General features: G+C 38.8%; 1 protein-coding gene across 5 annotated transcripts in view; it reads left to right on the forward strand.

Annotated features, from left to right (window-relative positions):
• Btbd10 (BTB domain containing 10) overlaps positions 1 to 18,101 on the forward strand; it is a 54,565-nt gene extending 36,464 nt beyond the window's left edge. For all 5 annotated transcript variants that reach the window (XM_041667136.1, XM_041667138.1, XM_041667137.1 and 2 more), the window contains 6 exons: positions 2,182 to 2,467; positions 5,228 to 5,330; positions 6,141 to 6,261; positions 8,577 to 8,774; positions 11,285 to 11,395; positions 17,008 to 18,101. In XM_041667136.1, coding sequence (XP_041523070.1) covers positions 2,182 to 2,467; positions 5,228 to 5,330; positions 6,141 to 6,261; positions 8,577 to 8,774; positions 11,285 to 11,395; positions 17,008 to 17,318 — 1,130 coding nt within the window. In that variant the 3' untranslated portion in view covers positions 17,319 to 18,101. The remainder of the gene's footprint in view (positions 1 to 2,181; positions 2,468 to 5,227; positions 5,331 to 6,140; positions 6,262 to 8,576; positions 8,775 to 11,284; positions 11,396 to 17,007) is intronic.
• Positions 18,102 to 19,150: the final 1,049 nt, after the last annotated feature.

A 19,150-nucleotide genomic window follows, 5' to 3' on the forward strand; every position in this document is an offset into this window, starting at 1 on the left:
TGCTTAGTATACACTTGTTTCAGGTCTCAATCTCCATCAGCTGTGTATGTGGGGGCATATTTAGGCTGGGGATATGTATGTATATATATGTATATGTACAATGTATATATGTGTGTGTATATATATACACATACATGCACATACATATATATAGCTTGATGGTAGTAGAGTACTAGTTTAGTGTGTGCAAGGCCCTTTTAATCCCCAGCAAGCCCCTCTCCCAACTACTAAATTTGGTAGTTTCTGATAATCTGTTGTAAATCAGAATCATTTAAGTGAGGCTTTATTAGGTAGAGAAGTTGACAGTATCTAAGTAGGTCCTTGAAGACAGGCTAATATTATAAGCCAGATACGATCAGAAGTATTGGTCTCTTCCGTTCAGTGTCTGAGAAAGAACAACAGAATATAATTATTTTATCACCTGGGTAAATTTTGCTTTGGGGATGCAGGAATTAAAGGAGGAGGGTGTCAGAATAGCTCTGGAGCTATAGCAAAGCTAATTATATAATCAGCATGCTGTACAGAGTGTTCTAAGTAGCCTGAGTCATGAAGGAATTTGCTTAAAACTGATGAGACAGAGGTACATTTTTAGGTCACCTTTAAAATTTAGTGATCTAGCCTTTAAATAAAACTTACCATAAAATCTTGGTTTTTATTTCCCTTTTATAGGATATTGGAACATTTAACAATATTTTCTGCCTATGAAAATTGACAGTAATTATAAGTCTAAAAAAGTTTGTGTCATTGCTTCATTCTGCAAAAGTGTGGCTGGAGAGAAAATGTATCAGCTGAGGAGAGTGGTACGGACCTGTTACTGTAGAACTAGGGGAGGAGCAAGGTCATCCTCAGCTACACGGGTCTATATGAGATCCTGTCTAAAACAAGCAGAAAGAAAGTAGTATACCATTAGTTGCTAAACTCACTTTATTTGGTAATCATTAAAGGTTTTCGTTGCTGTTGTTTGTCTGTTTACTTCTTATTCCCCCTGCTTAATTTTTTCTTTTTCAGATCTTCTTTTTATGAGAAAAATTGCTGACTTCAGCGTGATATTATCAATAAAATGTGTTTCTGGAGTTTATATTTCACATTCTGAAAAATGTTAACTGTTTTTAGTAATTATGTTTCTAAATTGTTCTCTTGGGGGCTGGAGAGATGGCTCAGCGGTTAAGAGCATTGCCTGCTCTTCCAAAGGTCCTGAGTTCAATTCCCAGCAACCACATGGTTGCTCACAACCATCTGTAATGAGGTCTGGTGCCCTCTTCAGGCATACACGCAGAAAGAAAACTGTATACATAATAAATAAATAAATAAATATTTTTAAAAAAAAATTGTTCTCAGGCTATATATGGGGCATTTGTAATCTTAATACTTTGAAAGCTGAGGCAAGAAGATCATGAGTTTGAGACCAGCCTGGGCTATGTAGCAGTATAGCAATACTCTGTCTCAACAACAAAAACCAAAAGAAAACAACAACTCTCAAATTGATATTCTTATTAATTTTTCATTTTTATTCTTTTGTTTTGTTTTGTTTTGTTTTCCGAGATAGGGTTTCTCTGTAGCTTTAGAGCCTGTCTTCTTGGAACTAGCTCTTGTAGACCAAGACCTCACAGAGATCCACCTGCCTCTGCCTCCTGAGTGCTGGGATTAAAGGCATGCGCCACCACCGCCCGGCCATTTTTATTCTTATAAATAATTTTAATTCTTGTAAATCTTGTTAGTTTTTCATGTGTATTTATTTGAATTGTAATATTTTAATTTTCACATATTTTTAGTGGGATAATAATAAATGATTTACCTTAACTGGTATTTGGCTGGATCAACATCAGTTAGCTAAAATATCTTAGAAAACAATTTTGTGCCGGGCGGTGGTGGCGCACGCCTTTAATCCCAGCACTCGGAAGGCAGAGGCAGGCGGATCTCTGTGAGTTCGAGGCCAGCCTGGTCTACAAGAGCTAGTTCCAGGACAGGAACCAAAAGCTACGGAGAAACCCTGTCTCGAAAAGTCCAAAAAAAAAAAAATTGTAATTAATTTTTATTCTTGGTTTTGTTGAAAATGCATTTGAAATAGAAAAACAGAAATGCAGCAGTTTAAGAGAACTTGTCTATATCAGACATTTTAGAAGATACAGTTCTTGAATCTTTTTAAAGAAAATTTGTATGACCTTAACATTTTTGTTTCAGAACGAGAAAAAGATCATAGTTCATCTCGTCCAAGCAGTCCTCGTCCTCAAAGAGCGTCCCCAAATGGCTCCATGAGCAGTGCTGGGAGCAGCAGCAGAAACAGCAGTCAGTCAAGCTCAGATGGTAGCTGTAAGACATCCGGGGAGATGGTGTTTGTGTATGAGAACGCGAAAGAAGGTGCGCGGAGCGTGAGGACATCTGAGCGAGTGACATTGATAGTAGACAACACCAGATTTGTCGTGGACCCGGCCATTTTCACTGCACAGCCAAACACGATGCTGGGCAGGTTTGTTTCGTTGCTGTTCATTCTGTCACTAATCCGAAAGCACTTCTCATATAGTCCTTTTGTGGTTATTATAAAGTTTTTCAGTAAACTTTCTGCTGTGTAGAAGGATAGAGCATCCCTATTTTATAGATGAAAGAGCTGTATTCTGGAAGTTAAATTATTTGTCTAAGTTATTTCAAATAGAATGTAGGTAGAGCAAAGCTTGAACTTGGTTTTATTCCTAATGATCTTTTGTAGTACCAGTAGCAAATATACTTGTTATTAAAGTGAGAACACTAAAGGATCTCCACAAATTGATCTGATAGAATCTAACTAGATGAATTTTGGTTAGATTAGCATTGATATGTTTCTAAAATAAGTTCCTAAAACCTGTTACTAGATGTAGAAAGATACCCATCAGCTTTGTTTAAAGGAAAACAGTTTGATTAGCTGTGAAGTAAATTTGAATTGTCAGTTTGTTGTAGATACTTAAGACAGGGTGGATGTATGTCTTTGGAAATAGATAGGGTGTAATTGAGTAGAGGTACAAGTCTCCAGTGTGGGAACCACCATGTCAGGAGTTTAGACTGTGGAATCGATTTTTCTACATGCCTAAAATAAGGGTCAAATACTTCAGTGTAAGAGCACTATTTTTGTCTGTAACTAAAATGGAGGACATAAATGAAATAGACATTTACATGAGGCAGAAACTTGAAGCTTTTCTTTTTTCTGTGATGGCTGTAGGGGTTCTAGAGAGGAGAGATATAGAAGTAAAGAGAGTACAGAATAAACGCCGGTCTTGAGATATTGCATACAGTTTGAGTAACTAAATTTCTCTAAATGACCTTGGACTTGAATGTGCATTTTCACGAATCTGTAGCTTCAGTATCATTAGTAGATGATAGCGAAGCTGTTGGGATAATGTCTTGACATTGTTCTACTTTATTTTTTACATAAAATTGAAACAATAAAGTAAGTATTTGATCTGCTTTAGCTGTTTTAAAGATTTTGGGGGGGGTGTTCACATTAATCTGAAAAGAATAGCATTCCTTTTTGTAAAAAGTTCAAGCATTTGAGGGGAAATTGCATGACATTTGATTCTTGAGAATTTTCAGTCAGTGGAAGTTTCTGTTCAGGCAGTTGACTAAAGCATATCTTTGGGGATGAAAATATTCATAGGAACTGGAAAACACTTGGCATTCTTTTTGGAAATGTTAAAATAAAACATCTTTGTTTTTCGTGGATTTCTGTTAAGACAAAAGAATAAACCATTTAAATTAAACCGCTGGGTAAAATACTTGAAGTAATACTGTTTACTCTAGAAATAGTGGTATCGTTAAATTCAGAGGCTCAACTATTTTTAATTAATGATTTAAATTTTTTTTCTTTCTTTCTCAGTACTGTTTGAAGTGTTTCATTGCAAAATAATGTTTTAAAAGCAACTACTCTTTTTCTCAGTAGTTGCTAGGAAAGATCCAACAATAGTATTTTGGAAAACAAAGTTCTAGTTTTTTACTTATGTTAAAATAAAGGCCAAGAGCTTTTTACTCATTTAATTATACTTTTCTGGGTTTTCTTTTCCCCTTTCGCTTTTTTGAGACAGGGTTTCTCTGTGTAACCCTAGCTGACCTGGAAAACTCAATGTAGACCAGGCTAGCCTTGAACTCAGAGATTCACCTGTCTGCGTCTCAAGTGCTGGGACTAAAAGCATGAACTAATTGAACTTTTTATTCTTCATCTTCTGTTCTCTGTTTGTTTGTTTGTTTGTTTGTTTGTTTGTTTTGAGATAGGGTCTTACTGTGTAGCTCTGGCTGATCTGGAACTCACTGTATAGACGAGGGTTGGCCTTTGAATTCAGAGAGATCAGAGTGCTCGGATTAAAGGCATGTGCCAGCTTGCCCGGCTCATTCTTTGTTCTTACCTTGGCACTTAATTGCTTATTTTTAAATTCTAGGCTGCAAGTCTAAGAATTTTGAGTTGAACTCCTTACATTTGGAATTTGAGAAATAGCCCAAACTTTCATCTATCATCCTATTTCTTTCCGGTTTAACTTGCTGTATGTCCTGTTAATATCCACAACTTTATGATGAGCAGTATTTTCATCATAAATCCCCCAGAATAGAAATCATCCTTTCTCAGCCTGGTGGTGGTGGCGCACGCCTTTAATCCCAGCACTCGGGAGGCAGAGGCAGGTGGATCTCTGAGTTCGAGGCCAGCCTGGGCTACAAGAGCTAGTTCCAGGACAGGCTCCAAAGCTACAGAGAAAGCCTGTCTCAAAAAACCCAAAAAGAGAAAGAAACCATCCTTTTTCTAGAATGATTGTTTTTCTTATTTTTATTACTATCTGGCGGGGGGTGGGGGATGGGGCAATGATCAGGTTCTTGCTGTAGAGTTTCAGGGTGGCCTAGAATTCCGTGTGTAGCGACAGTGTTCCTGCCTCAGCCTTCTAATGAGGTTGCAAATGTGAGCTGCTGTACCTACATAAGAGGATAGTATTTTGTGTGTGTGCTGGAGATAGAACCCAAGTCCTTATGCATGTAAGGCAGGTGCCCTACCACTTGGCGACATCTTTAGCTGTTGATTTCATCATTTTTAAAGGTAATCTATACTACTATTCCTATAAGAGACCTTTCATGCTCTTTTTATAACATTTGCCAAAGTAGATTTTTTATTATTAAGACAATTATATAACACATGTTTAAATATTTTATTTTTATATATGTGAAACTGATTTTCCCTTTTTAAGTATCCTACTAATGTGCATCTTACTTAATATTATAGGATGTTTGGATCCGGCCGAGAACATAATTTTACACGTCCCAATGAGAAGGGAGAGTATGAGGTGGCAGAAGGAATTGGTTCTACTGTGTTTCGAGCTATTTTGGTGAGTGTGTATTTCCTGTATGTGTTTAATAATTTGGGCATAAGATCCATCCTCAGTAAGTATTTAGCTCTTTTCTTGCAGATAGATAGGTTATTATTTTCCTTTACATGTACTTTAATTCATATTTGTGTTAGTACTTAAGGATAAAATAATGTAGGCAAGTGAATTTATGGCCTTGGGAAGATAAGATATGAGTCTGAGCCCTTTCTTTGTGCAGTCCACTTCAGGTGTCAAGTTACAGTGTTTCTGAAGTTGTATTATTTCTCTTAATTCTCTTACTTTAGTAAGTCAGTTATGATTTCTTGAACCATAATTTATTGCTCCAAACTAGCACTATGGAAATTTACAAACATTTAAACATCATCTTACTGATTTTTTCTTTGTTCTTGTTACAGTTGCTCGTTTTTTGTTGTTTTTCTGCTCTTTCTTTTTTCCTTTTGTTTTTGTCTTTTGTTTGTTTTTTTAAGACAGGGTTTCTCTGTATAGCCTTGGCTGTCCTGGAACTCGCTCTGCTCTATAGACTAGGATGGCCTTGAACTCAAGATCCCGCCTGCCTCTGCCTCCTAGAGTGCTGGGATTAAAGGCGTGCGCCACCATCACCTGGCCTGTTTTTCTTTTTTTGAAGTCTTTTTGTTTTAAGGGCTTTTTATACAAATATTACAGAGGCCATATTTCCCACCTAACTTTATTCCATAATTTAAAGTATTAGGGCACTACTACTATCTTTGACAGTGCTACCAACCTAGCCTTGATAATGAGCTTGGACTAACTTGTGCTCTGATACAGTTTTCCTAATGTTTTTCCCTCCAGGATTACTATAAGACAGGAATCATCCGCTGTCCTGATGGCATATCTATTCCTGAGCTGAGAGAAGCATGCGATTACCTTTGTATCTCTTTTGAATACAGTACAATTAAATGTAGAGATCTCAGTAAGTGTGAAGTTTGTGTTTAACAGTGTCGTGAAGCCTGCATGTCTTGCTTAAGTAGGCTTCAAATGTTTGTTTAGTTCAATTATAACGTGTCCTGGTATTATAAAAAGTATTTATTGAACTCTACAGAGATCTAGATAGCTCTTTTATTTTCTAGTATTTTTTCAACTGTAATAATTTTTTAATGAACTCAGATTTTCTCTTTGACTGTTTCCTCTATCATTTGTTATTAATATTTCCTAACTTAGTAACCTTGACTTTTCCTAAAGTGTGACTTTACAGAGATGTCAGATATATCATCTAAAAATTTGTCTTTTTAAATTTTTTTTATCTCTATGTAAGATAGTATCTTGAGCACTATGGGAGATTAAAATAATTCTAACAAGGTATACTTGGCATTAGAAACCAAAGATTGCATTCCTACAGCACATACACACATAGTTGGAATTTTTAGTTCTCCTGTCCTTCAGACATAGTTTGCTGATAATCACTGTGCGCACACTTGAGTGGGGGGGGGGGAGATGTGGTGTGTGTATGTGTTAGTCTCAAACTCAATATGTCAATATGTATTTGAGGATGGCCTTAAACTCCTAGTTCTCCTGCCTTTATCCATCAAGTGATGACATTACTCATATCTGCAATCATTTCTTATTCATTATCATCACTATTAAAGACCTATTAAAGATTTGTTATGGAATTCAAAATAAGAATCTTTATGTAAAATAGGTGTAGTAAGGCTTTCTAGACTTATAACTTACAATTTTATTTGTAGATTACTATATATTACCAAAATTTTACATATTTTTAAAGACTTTATTAAGAAAAAATTTTAAAAGATTAAAAGTGACCCTACAAAAAATGTAAAAGAATACTGAAGATATATACTTGAATCAAAAAATATTTTTTCTTAGCTGAGCAGTGGTGGCACATGCTTTTAATCCCAGCATTTGAGAGGCAGAGACAGGGGGATCTCTATGAGTTCAAGGCCAGTCTAGTCTACAAAAGCTAGTTCCAAGACAGGCTCCAAAGCTACAGAGAAAACCCTGTCTCCAAAAACCAAAAAAAAAAAAGTTTGTTGAATATTTAGACTCCTTAATTGGAAACTGGTACTTGGCAGAGTTGTTAGGAATTAAATGAGGATGCATTTAAGAAAAGAAAAAAAATAGCAAAAAATAGCAGGTACAAAAGCCCAGGAACAGAAATGCAACCCCAGCACCAGAAAGAGGAGCAGGAGAGTCAGAGTCAAGAGTCATCTCCGGTTTTGTGGTGGGTTTGAGGCCACCTTGAACTACCCGAGACACCCTGTCTCCAAAGGAAATAAATGTGAAGAAACTGGTAAGAGATCATACTGGGGCTGGGAAGATGGCTCAGCAATTAAGAGCACTTGTTACTCTTGCGGAGAACCCAGGTTCAGATCCCACATGTACATGGTAGCTCACAAATCTGTAATTCCAGTTCCAGGGGAACCAGCACCACCTTCTGGTCTCTGTGGGCACCAGGCATGCACACAGTGCACATATACATGCAGGCAAACACTCATAAACATAAAATACAATAAAAAAATTTTAAACAGGAAAGTTACTGATTTTGTACATTTGTATTTATGTTTAGCTTCCTCACAGCCCCGTTTGTACACACCATTTGTACTTTTTTTTTAAGTGTGAATCACTTACAGGAGCTGTGTCTCTGTTACAGGTTTATTCGGTAAGGTAATGCAAACAGCCTTTAAAAAAATCTGTATTTATTATGTGTACAGTGTTCTTTCTGCATGTATGCACCTGATCTTATTCCAGATGGTTGTGAGCCACCATGTGGTTGCTAGGAATTGAACTCAGGATCTCTGGAGGAGCAGCCAGCAACTAGTGCTCCTCACCTCTGAGCCATCTATCCAGCCCCCATCATCTGTACTCTTAGTATATTCTTTTTTCTAATATTGAGCTGACTAGAAGATTATGAACAATACTAATTTAATGGTAACTCTGTCATTAGGTTTCACTACTAAATTACCTGAGCACCTCGCTTAATGCTTTCTCTGACTCTTAAGACACCTTCTTTGCTCTTCTGCCTGTCACTCTCCCACTTGCTCCCTGGTCCTTCATCTGTCATCTATCACACTTTGCTGTTGCCCATTTTTGTCTCTGACTTTGTATATGAACTCTTTTGGTACAGTATGATGGCTGAAGAATTACCAGCATATCAGTTGTAAAATTCTAAAGTAGATGCTGACTTACTCTGCTGTTCTCTTTATTCTTTGTGTCTGCATTTATCAGGCATCAAAAAAAAAAGTCAAGATATTTGTGTGGGTTTCATTTCAGGTGCCCTTATGCATGAGTTATCAAATGATGGTGCTCGTAGACAATTTGAATTCTATCTGGAAGAAATGATCCTCCCTCTCATGGTAGCAAGTGCCCAGAGTGGGGAACGAGAGTGCCATATAGTGGTGCTTACAGATGATGATGTGGTTGATTGGGATGAGGAGTATCCACCACAGATGGGAGAGGAATATTCACAAAGTAAGTATTTTGGCGTGCTTCTCTTTCCTGATTCATCATATAGATTACCTCTATCTTTTAATAGTAATCAAAGGACAGGTAAAGAGTTTATCAGACTCTTCTCGTATATCAGGAACCAGCTAACTAGCTCTTGGTTAAATTCAGCCCATTGCCTGTTTTATCAATAAAGTTTTTGTATTGCCTATGGCTGCTTTGGTGCTATCATGGCAGAATTGTATAGCTGCAACAAAGATTGCATGGCTCACAAAGCCCAAGTATTCACTGTTTGGGCCTGTGGAGGAAAAGTGTGCCCACCCCTGCCTGTCATGCACAGAAACTGATTCGCATTTTGTTGACTGGAGGTAACTTTAGTTTCCAAGATTTCTTTTTAAAATCATTTGTGTTCCTGATAGTAGCCCTTCCAAAAGCTTTCTTGAACAAACCATAGGTCTCCAGTTGTTGCTGATCAGACTAGCCCATCTTGAACAGCATTGGGTTCTTTTTTTACTTCCAGACTTTGTGGTTAGAATTTTTTTGTTTGCTTTTGTTAGAGAAAATCTTTTATGTTGTATTTATGAACCCAATATCAGCATTTTAAAACAGTGTCCTGGGTGAGCTAACAGCTTGTTTTATGTCCTAGCCTGTTAACCTTGGAAGGTTAGACTGCACTGAGTTTAAGTAAAAGCTGTAGGAATATAGAAAGTATGAAAACTCTTAATTTCTCATTTTTCCATTTTATGAGCCTTTTTTTTTTTGAAAACTAAGCAGACTCTAAACGATACCTTTTCCTCAGACAGATGCTGTAGCACTTTGCAGACAGATTTTCTCTTACATGATGGACTTACGAATGTTGTGATTCTCTTTAGAGTACTTTTAACTCCTTACCAGTCTCATACAGTGTATTTTGATCATATCCACACCTAGTGTTAACAGTGAGTCTTTTGTAAAGATAAAGTAGATGTCTTTGTTGCTGTTTCCTCAGTCCTTGACTTTTCTGACAATGTCTTTTCTTAGTTACGTAGAATAAAAAGTTGAACAAAGCAGGAAAAATAAAAATGTTCCAAAACTCAGAATGAGCATGATAAATTATTTTCTGTTGTTAAAACAGAGTTTATCATTTTAGCTTTCAGTAGGTTCAATTCTAAGTGTAGAGACAATTAAAGGACAGAAGTGACATTGTAGTGGCTTTGTAGAATTAGAGCCAGACCAGCTTTTCCTGTTTCACTGTTGATATTTCTTATTCATTTATTCGTTTGTTTGTTTGGTTTGGTTTTTTTAAGACAGGGTTTCTCTGTGTAACAGGCCTGCTAGTTCTGGAACTCATTTGTAGACCAGCCTGGCCTCTAACTCAGAGATCCACCTGCCTCTGCCTCCTGAGTTCTGGGATTAAAGGCGTGTGCCACCACCGCCCAGCTCATTTTATTTTTTGTTCTTGTTTTTGTTTTCTTGTTTTTTTTTTATCTTGAGCATCATAGCTTAAAGAGAACAAAACTTTCTTTTACCTAGCTTGTCTAAATATGAATCATTTTGTCTCAAGCTGTTAAATCCTAAAGAAGATGCATTTGAGGAGCATACAGTTAGCTTTTTCAGCCAGACGGATTTTCTAAGTATGACTCTATCCTTTCTGAATGGTCAAAAAAGAAAAGAAAAATCTTAAAATACCAGTAGTCTCAAAGCGTTAGTACAATCAGTACAGATGGATGCCATGGGTAAAATTTGTATACATATTTTCCTTTATTGGCTCTTAAACCAGCATGTTTGGTTTGTGAGTGTGTTTTTCTTTTTTTGACAAAACCTGCAGTTCACCTTTTAAGGGCGATAACTCCACCTGAGAGAGAGGAGGCGAGGAAGGCCCATCAGTCTAACTCCCTGAAGTTCCCAGCACATTTGGAAGACTCAACATGTTGTCAGTGGACTGTCTGCCCTTTGCAAAGCCAGTTTGCTCTAAACAGACTAACCTAGGCAGAACATGCTCGAATCTGCCATTTAACCTCAGTATTAAATGGGGCTCTTTGCCTGGATGGAAAACAGTTTGTGGGGAGGGGCTTTGCCTTTGGGGAAGTTATTAATAGTTGCTCAATTCTTGAAATGTAAGATATGTAGTAGTACTCTTTGACAAGGCAGTTTCCCCACGTCCAGACTAGGCCATGTAGGTATCTTAGTAAAGTTTTTTACTTTGCCTGCTTGATAATAGTGTGTGATCAGTATCTTTTGGTTGTCTTACTGAAAATTGGGACAGATCCCATTCCAATAAGTGGATGTGTGTCTTGGAGAAAGAGATCCTTCCTATGGGTTGGTTTACCTGATTGGTTATCAAAGCTTTTCTTGTTTCCACTTAAGTAGACATCTGCTTCTACATTAACTGTACTGAATATTGTCCTGTCATGTTGGCTAGTCTTCCTTTGGCATTAGTGCATCCATTATTTGGGCTTTTAGGGATGTCAGGTCCCTTTGATGATCCAGGTAAATTGAAGTTAATTTCTTAAGTACTTTGATGCTAATGTGAAATATTTTTGTCTTTTTTATTCCAGTTATTTATAGCACAAAATTATATAGATTTTTCAAGTACATTGAAAACAGAGATGTGGCCAAATCAGTTTTGAAGGAGAGGGGTCTTAAGAAGATTAGATTGGGAATAGAAGGTAAGATGTTACCAGTGTTTTCAATTCATTTTCTTTTTTTTTAAATTGCTTTTCAAAATCTATGAAGTTTCAGTAATTTGGGAGGAACGCTCTCACCAACGGTTACTGAATGATGATGGGGTAAACATGTCAATGACAAAGACAGGCTTTCTTCTGAGAGGATGTATGTATTTCATAAGATTTCCCAGTAATACAGAAGTAATTTTTTTTCTTCCATGACATGCTCTGATTCATTATTAGCAAAGCCCACATAAGTAATTGGCTCATTGTGTGTACATTCTCATAAAGTTTACAGGCTGTGTGCTGGTGATCTCTGAGGCCTAGCATGTTTTAAAAGTACCTTTTGAGAGTGCATGTAGAAGCAGTGCTCAGCTCACTGTATCCTGCGATTCAAGGTACATACAGTTGCACAACTTATTTCATTGCTTAAATGCATGCATCTTCAGACAGCCTTTTTGATTTAAATGATTCCTCCATATGCCTTGACAGATGTATCTTTCATTTTAAAATACCCTTCTTATGCCAAATATCCTGCTGGTTATAGTGGCATACACCTTGAATCCCAGCAACAAGAAGAAGCAACCAGATCTCTGTGAGACCAGCATGGTCTACATAGTGAGTTTCAGGACAGTCACATCTACATATGATACCCTGTCTAAAAACAAAACAAAAAACATCCAGATATCCTTCTTGAATAATTTTAGTGGGTTATGTAAGGAGTAAAGACTCTGGAGCCAGATTACTTATGAAGTAGTTTTTGTGTATTGGCTACAGCACTTAAACCAGCTTTTTTTTTTTTAAATCTGGAATGGGGAGCATTAATAAGTACTTTAAATGGCTATTGTAAGGATGAGCTAACACAAGAAAAGCACTTAAGACAGCACCAATATAGTAAGCTCTCAGTCTGATTTGTGGTGATAATGGTGTTTTAGCAACTCTTATTAAGAAAAACGCATCATCGAGGGTGGCTTACTTACAGTTTCAGAGGTTCAGTCCATTATCATCATGGTGGGGAGCATGGCAGCCTGCAGGCAGAAATAGACCTGGAGTTGAGAGTCCTACATCTTGCAGGCAACAGGAAGTCAACTGGGACACTGGGCTGTATCCTGAGCATAGGATCATGGGAGCCAGTTACATTCAACTGCCACAGATGGTGAAGATAACTGTGTTAGCTAAGGACCTGGTTGAGGTGCTGAAGGATCACAGGAATAGGTTGCTCAAGCATGTGAAAAGAATGTCCAAAACAGGACTTGTGTGAAGGACAGTAGAACTGAGATACATGACTTTCCACCACTTAATTATAAAAACTAGTGGATAATTCCTGATTGAATGAGTAATCTCATTAGCGAATGAAAAAATGTCATTCTGTAATTGATTCTTAATATCTATGTTTTATGAGATAGATTTTTCCCTATCTAGTCCACTTGATTACACAACACCACTTCTGCATAATGGTTAAGTAAGTTAAAGTTTCCCCGAGAAGACATAACAAAGCAGGGGCCTGAACTAGGACTTTGTGATGTCAGAAAACCAGGAACTTCTGAATAGCTGTGTTAAGTAGGTTTTTTTTCTTAAAGAGCCAGTATTTAACAATATTTGTCCAGACACATTACAAGCTTACATAAATCAATCTTGACTTTGGCTAGACAGTAATTAGGCTCGTCTACATTTATTTCAATAACAGCTTCTAGATTTTGAAGCATATTTTTCTTACAAATGGTTTGTAAACCCTCAACTTTCCCATCAAGTCTGTAAGATTTTCTTCTTGGAAAAGTAAGAAAGAAGCTGGGCATGGTAGCACACACCTGCAATCCCAGCACATCGGAGAATCGGGAGTTCAAGGCTTCCTTGCCTATTAGCAAGTTTGAGGCCAACCTGAGTTACATGATACCCTGTCTAAACTTTCCCAAACAAAGAAAAGAGACTGGAGAGATGGATCAGTGGTTAAGAGACTGCTCTTCCCAATGTCCTGAGTTCAATTCCTAACAACTTCTTGGCTCACAACCATCTGTAGTGGGATCTGATGCCCTCTTCTGGCATAAAGGCATACACGCAGATAGAGCACTAATATACATTAAATAAATAAATAAACCCTTAAATGCTGGGTAGTGGTGGCACAGGCCTTAAATCCCAGCACTTAGGAGGCAGAGGCAGGCAGTTCTCTGAGTTACAAAGCGAGTTTCAGAACAGCCAGGGCTACAAAGAGAAACCCTGTCTCGAAAAAAAAAAAAACCAAACCAAACAAATACCCTCAATCCTAGATAGGAGTCTTAACCATTGTGTTATCCCATCCTGTACACCTACTCCAGTGTTCCTAATTTCAAGGCTTTCAAAAGAAATCTGATTTTAGAGTTAATGTGATAATTTCTTTGGGAGCTAGATTGAGTTGGTGTCTTAAGAGACATGGAAGAATCAAGGAGAATTGATTATATGAGAAGGGATGATGGGGATAAGGGCAGAAGTTCCATGATCCCACAGTCACATTCCTGTGTAGATATTACTGTAGTTAGGCGTGTCTGTTGGATGCTACTTAATGATAAACAGATTTGGGGGGTTGGTAGGTGATGAGGTTAAGTAAAAAGAAGTATATGTACAGGGCATAGTGACACCTCTGACCCCATCGCTTATGAAACTGAGCGTAATCAAAACCAAAACCAGCAACAGCAAGAACCTCAAAACTGTCTGGTATAAAAATGGAAAAATGGGAGAATATAATTTGTATTAATTAATCTGGAACAACACCATTGCATCAAAACATGCATCTTTGGGAGTTGCTTCCTCTATCCTTAATAGTGTATCTGTCAACCTCAAGGGATGCCTTCTAAAGTCAGTGTAGGATCACAGGAGTTTGCCACTCTATCTAACAGTTACATCATCCATGGCCTTCCTCCATCTTTAGGTGCTGTGTCTGAATTTGGTAGAAAACTCTTATCTGTCATAGTACTTAACTGAGCTTTTAACAAAGCCTACAGTTTAAAAGGAAACCTTTTAAAGAAGTAGTATTGAAATAGTTTCCGTAGATTGCAAGAAGCTTAAGACTAAGAAACTAATTACACAAGCTTGTAAATTAATCTGCCCTTTGTATCCTGAGCAGGAATGGCAGGACAGTAAGGATTGCAGTTGTCACAGAGTGAAGAATTTGTTTTTGATATAATTTTATCATACTAAGCTTAATAAAATAGCCTTGGCTTCTTTTTGTTGAATAGAGAATATTATTTAGGATTGAGAATGTAGCTTAGCGGTAGGGTCTTTCCTAGCATGTGCACCACAAGGCTCTGGCTTTAATCCTCAATACTGCATCATCATCGTGTATTTAAAGTTCCCCACCATGAAATCAAATCAGTTTTCTAGTACCTTCTATTCCAAATCTCAGAATCTGCTAATATATATTGTATGCTTTGCCTGTATTTCCCTCACTTTTTGGTTATTATTAAGATCAAGCACAAGGGGCCAGGCGATTGTGGCACACGCCTTTAATCCCAGCACTCGGGAGGCAGAGGCAGGCAGATCTCTGTGAGTTCTAGGCCAGACTGGTTTACAAGAGCCAGGAGAGCCAAGGTTGTTACACAGAGAAACCCTTTCTCAAAAAACAAAATAAACAACAAGGAAAGTCACTGGAATATCATTGTGTACATTGTTATGGTTTAAGTAAAATGCTGCAGGTCCCTAAGTGGTAGCAGGGGGCCCCAGGCAGGGAGCCCCCAAGTGGCCTGCGGGCCATGAATGCCAGTGGGTCCTAGGAGCCGCATGGTGGGTGAGAGACCTGGGTGGAACAGTCACACTAGGAGCCACAGCCCCAGCAGGTGAGAGACAGGCAGAGAAGCACGTGGTGGGTGAGAGACCGACTTGGATAGGCACGCATGCAGAGAGAGTATTTATTTAGTGGGTTATGGAGGGGAAGGGAAAAAGGAGAGGAAAGATGGGGGAAGAGCAAAGAGAGAGAGAAGGGGGGCAGAGAGGAGAGGAGCCACAGCAGCAGATACCTACCTCTTTGGGAGAGAGCTCAGGCTGGAAGCAAAAGGAAGATCTGCCTGCTCTGTGGTGGGCGGGGCTTGTCTCTTAAAGGGACAGGTCAGACCATTACATAACATTGCTTCTTGAGGTGTGTGTGGGGGGGGTTGTTTTGTTTTTATCTTTATGAACAGATGTCATCACCCTCAATAGAGCACAGAGACCTTTAAGACAGCTGGTACCTTGAGTTCTTTCATGCAATAGCTGTTAAATACTACTTGTTGAGTGAAGAGGTCAGAGACAGTTTTTATTTTTAAAGGGAAGAATATTCTCAGTAAGAGATATCTGAAGGCTAGCTAGAGAGATGGCTCAGCAGTTAAGAGCACTGGACAAGTTCCATTCTCTGTATCCATATCTGGCAGCTTCAACTACTTGTAACTCCAGCACATACTAGCTTTGTGGGAGCCTAGGCTGTTTGGATGTTCACCTTACTAGGCCTGGAAGGAGGTGGGAGGTCCTTGGACTTCCCACAGGGCAGGGAACCAGGTCTGCTCTTCTGGCTGGTGAGAGAGGGGGAGTTGATTGGGGGAGGGAGAGGGATATGGGAGGCGGTGGTGGGGAAGAGATAGAAATCTTAAATAAATAAATAAACTAGCTGATTATGACCTTGGGAGTGGTCCTGAGAGGCAGGGGGTTGCCCCCTTGTCATCTTCACTGGTATTTTCGGAATTTTCTGTGACGTACTCCCCGCCAATTCCGGATCACTGGGCTGTGGTTTCTTCCCTTAAAAATCACTTCTCCCTGCGTGGGTTATGAGTCTCGGCCCCAGTGCACTGGTTCCTGTCTCATCTCATCATTAAAGTCTCGTGTGATTGCAGCAGGGACGGTCTCTCGTGAGTTACTGGGGGGTCATGTTCCTGAGACTTGAATGAGAGTCTCCCCAGCACTGGGGGTCTTTCATTTGTGTCTTTGGAGAAATTTCATTACTGATAGACAATTGAAAGTTTTCTGAAACTTTGGGTTGTTTTTACTAATTGTTATTTTTAGTGAATAGAATTCAGAAAGAAAAGTTATAATTAAAGAAAGCTCTTTGCAGACACAGGTTTAATTCACTGTTGAGACAGTTATAATAAAGTGGTATCAGAGATTAAAATATTGCCCTTGTTGAGCTAGCTGCAGGATTTATTAAGAACCTACTAGAGAGCTGAGGATTTTTTGTTATTTAACAAAAGAAAAAACAAAACAAAAAAATCTAAAGCAATATTGAGACTGAAGATTAAGGAAACTAGAGGGCTGAAGAACTACAGGCCTTTAAGGCCGGTCACCCTGTGAACAGAGTGAGCGTTGCCTGTGCGCAAGGAGAGACCACATCGCCTGCAGATGTCATGCCTGGTACAGAGAACCAGCCCTCCATAGCCCCACCCGAAGAATGCTTTATGGTGGTTGAGTTTGAGTAACTGAAAAAGATGGCGGAAGGTTTAGGGTTTTGGTATCCATGTTAAGCTGATGACTGGGCAGGTGAATATTGGTTTCCTTTCTTGATTTTAACTTCTATTAAAATGTTAAAATGGGACCTGAACAAGAAAAACTCTCAACAGGTAACAGGTGACAAGTTTTGCACATGTATGCTCTTTTTTAAAAAGTTCCCTTCTTTCCTCTAGGCTATCCTACCTACAAAGAAAAAGTAAAGAAAAGGCCCGGAGGTCGCCCTGAAGTCATTTACAACTATGTCCAAAGACCCTTTATTCGAATGTCTTGGGAGAAGGAGGAAGGAAAGAGTCGGCATGTAGACTTTCAGTGTGTGAAGAGTAAATCTATCACCAACCTGGCAGCAGCTGCCGCAGACATTCCCCAGGACCAGCTGGTAGTCATGCACCCTACTCCACAGGTGGATGAGCTGGATATCCTCCCCAGCCACCCTGCCTCGGGCAATAATGACCTCGATCCTGATGCACAGAATCCAATGCTGTGATGCTGATGTTCCTGAAACCATAGCATGCTACTCTTCACAGTGACGTCGTACTCCTCATTCTGCACTGCGAGGCCACTTTTCTTCATTGTGAGATGCACATGTTTAGGATACTGCAGTGTAGGCTTTTTTAAAGACCAAAGGTAGCTGAATGGTTTTTTTAATGAGTACAACTTTAGCATCCTGGTTCCAGTTCTATAAATGTATTTGTTTACCAGTAGGTTTGTGGAATTGGTTCTTTGTACGGGGACAGTCCTTTTTCACACATCTCGGTCTCAGAAGTCGTGGGAATTGGCAGCTGGGGTACTTTCAGTGTAGATTGATACTCATCATGCCCCAGATAAAATGCAGAATATTAAGAGTTGCACTTTATAGATGGTGGTTAAATGAAGCTTTTGAAGCCATGTTAGAGTGGTGGTGCACAGTATAACACAAGCGCTTCCATCAGAGTATTCCTCAGTACAGTATGGGTAGTTGGCCCACAAGAAGCAGAAACATATTTATCTTGAGTTTGTTTGAGTGATGAGGAGAGATCTGATGCTCCTAATGTTGGTTCACTCATCTCCAGAGCCCTGAATCCCTTTACAGTGAGTCATGTGCAGGAAGGGTGAACGTCAGGAGATGGTTTACTGTCCAGTCTGCCTTACCCTTAATCAGTTCAGATATTTATTTACTAATGCTTTTTTTCTTAAGAGTTATGGGATAGGAAAATGAACTGTTTGCTCTTCATTTACTAAATGATTGTAAACTCGAGTTTTTCATCAAAATAAAATTCCATTGTTTTAATGTTTCTGACCACTTTATAAATACGTTGACTAGATTCTGTGTCATGTATGCGTAAGTATAACTAGAAATCAAACGGTAGCCCAAAGAGCTCTTTGGCATATTTATAAGAGGCACTTAAGTTTCCTGTAAATTCTGAAAAGTCACTCTAAATCCAAAGCAGTTAATCAGGATTTTCGGGATCTGAAAATAGAGTGACTCTGGGCCCTAAGTTTCAGTGTTAGTGTCTGATTCTTCATCAGTCTGACTGCTCTGTTCAGCAAATTGTTTAAATAGTTGATGGTCTACAACAAAGAAAGTGTTTTTAGTGCTTTAGGTCTTGAGGTCACTTAACTATTAATAGTCATGTGTTGTACAGAACTGTCCTCTAAGCCACGTAACTGCCATCTTGAAGTATTCAGCTGTACCTGCTTGCCAGGTGAGTTGTCTGTTTGCATCCCCCGCCCCCAGGGAGGTATGGAGAGAATCACGAGACCCTCACCTGGGTAGCCAGCTCTTCTACCCCCTGTTCTTTAACTGCAGGTGGCCTCAGGGAGGGACTAAGAGTATATATGGGTAAAGGCTTTCTCAAGTGGCTTTTGGGGACAGGAGCATCCCTCTAGGGAACCCCTCACTTATGCTCTGTAAGGAAGCCCATTAAACCATTGGTTCCCAGAGTGAACTTTGGATTGGTGGCATCATGCCTCGGCCTGTCAATGGGACACAGAAGGGAGGGTTGGTGTTGCTTATGTCTCTACGTGGGAATGAGTTCTAGCAGCACCATAAAACCACAGGTCTTAGAGAAGCCAGTTTATGATCTTGAACTTGAATTCAAAGGATTTAAAATTAGAAATAACATCTCTGTTTTCATATAAATTGAGATGGCTACATTTGGGATTGAACTATTTTTGTAATATGTCTGAGCTAGTAGCCCAGGAGAAATTATTAGTATGAGATCAAAAAGGCACTGCAAACGTAACAGCAGGCATATGTTTAAACCACTGTTGAAATGAATAAATCAGCCCTGCAGATGTGAAGATTCTCTTCCTAATTATTCAAAATGGGAATAGTAC

This window comes from Microtus oregoni, unplaced genomic scaffold (assembly GCF_018167655.1).
Source record: "Microtus oregoni isolate MIOR12 unplaced genomic scaffold, Mior012 000016F_ref0000370, whole genome shotgun sequence".
Classification (NCBI taxonomy): Eukaryota; Metazoa; Chordata; class Mammalia; order Rodentia; family Cricetidae; genus Microtus; species Microtus oregoni.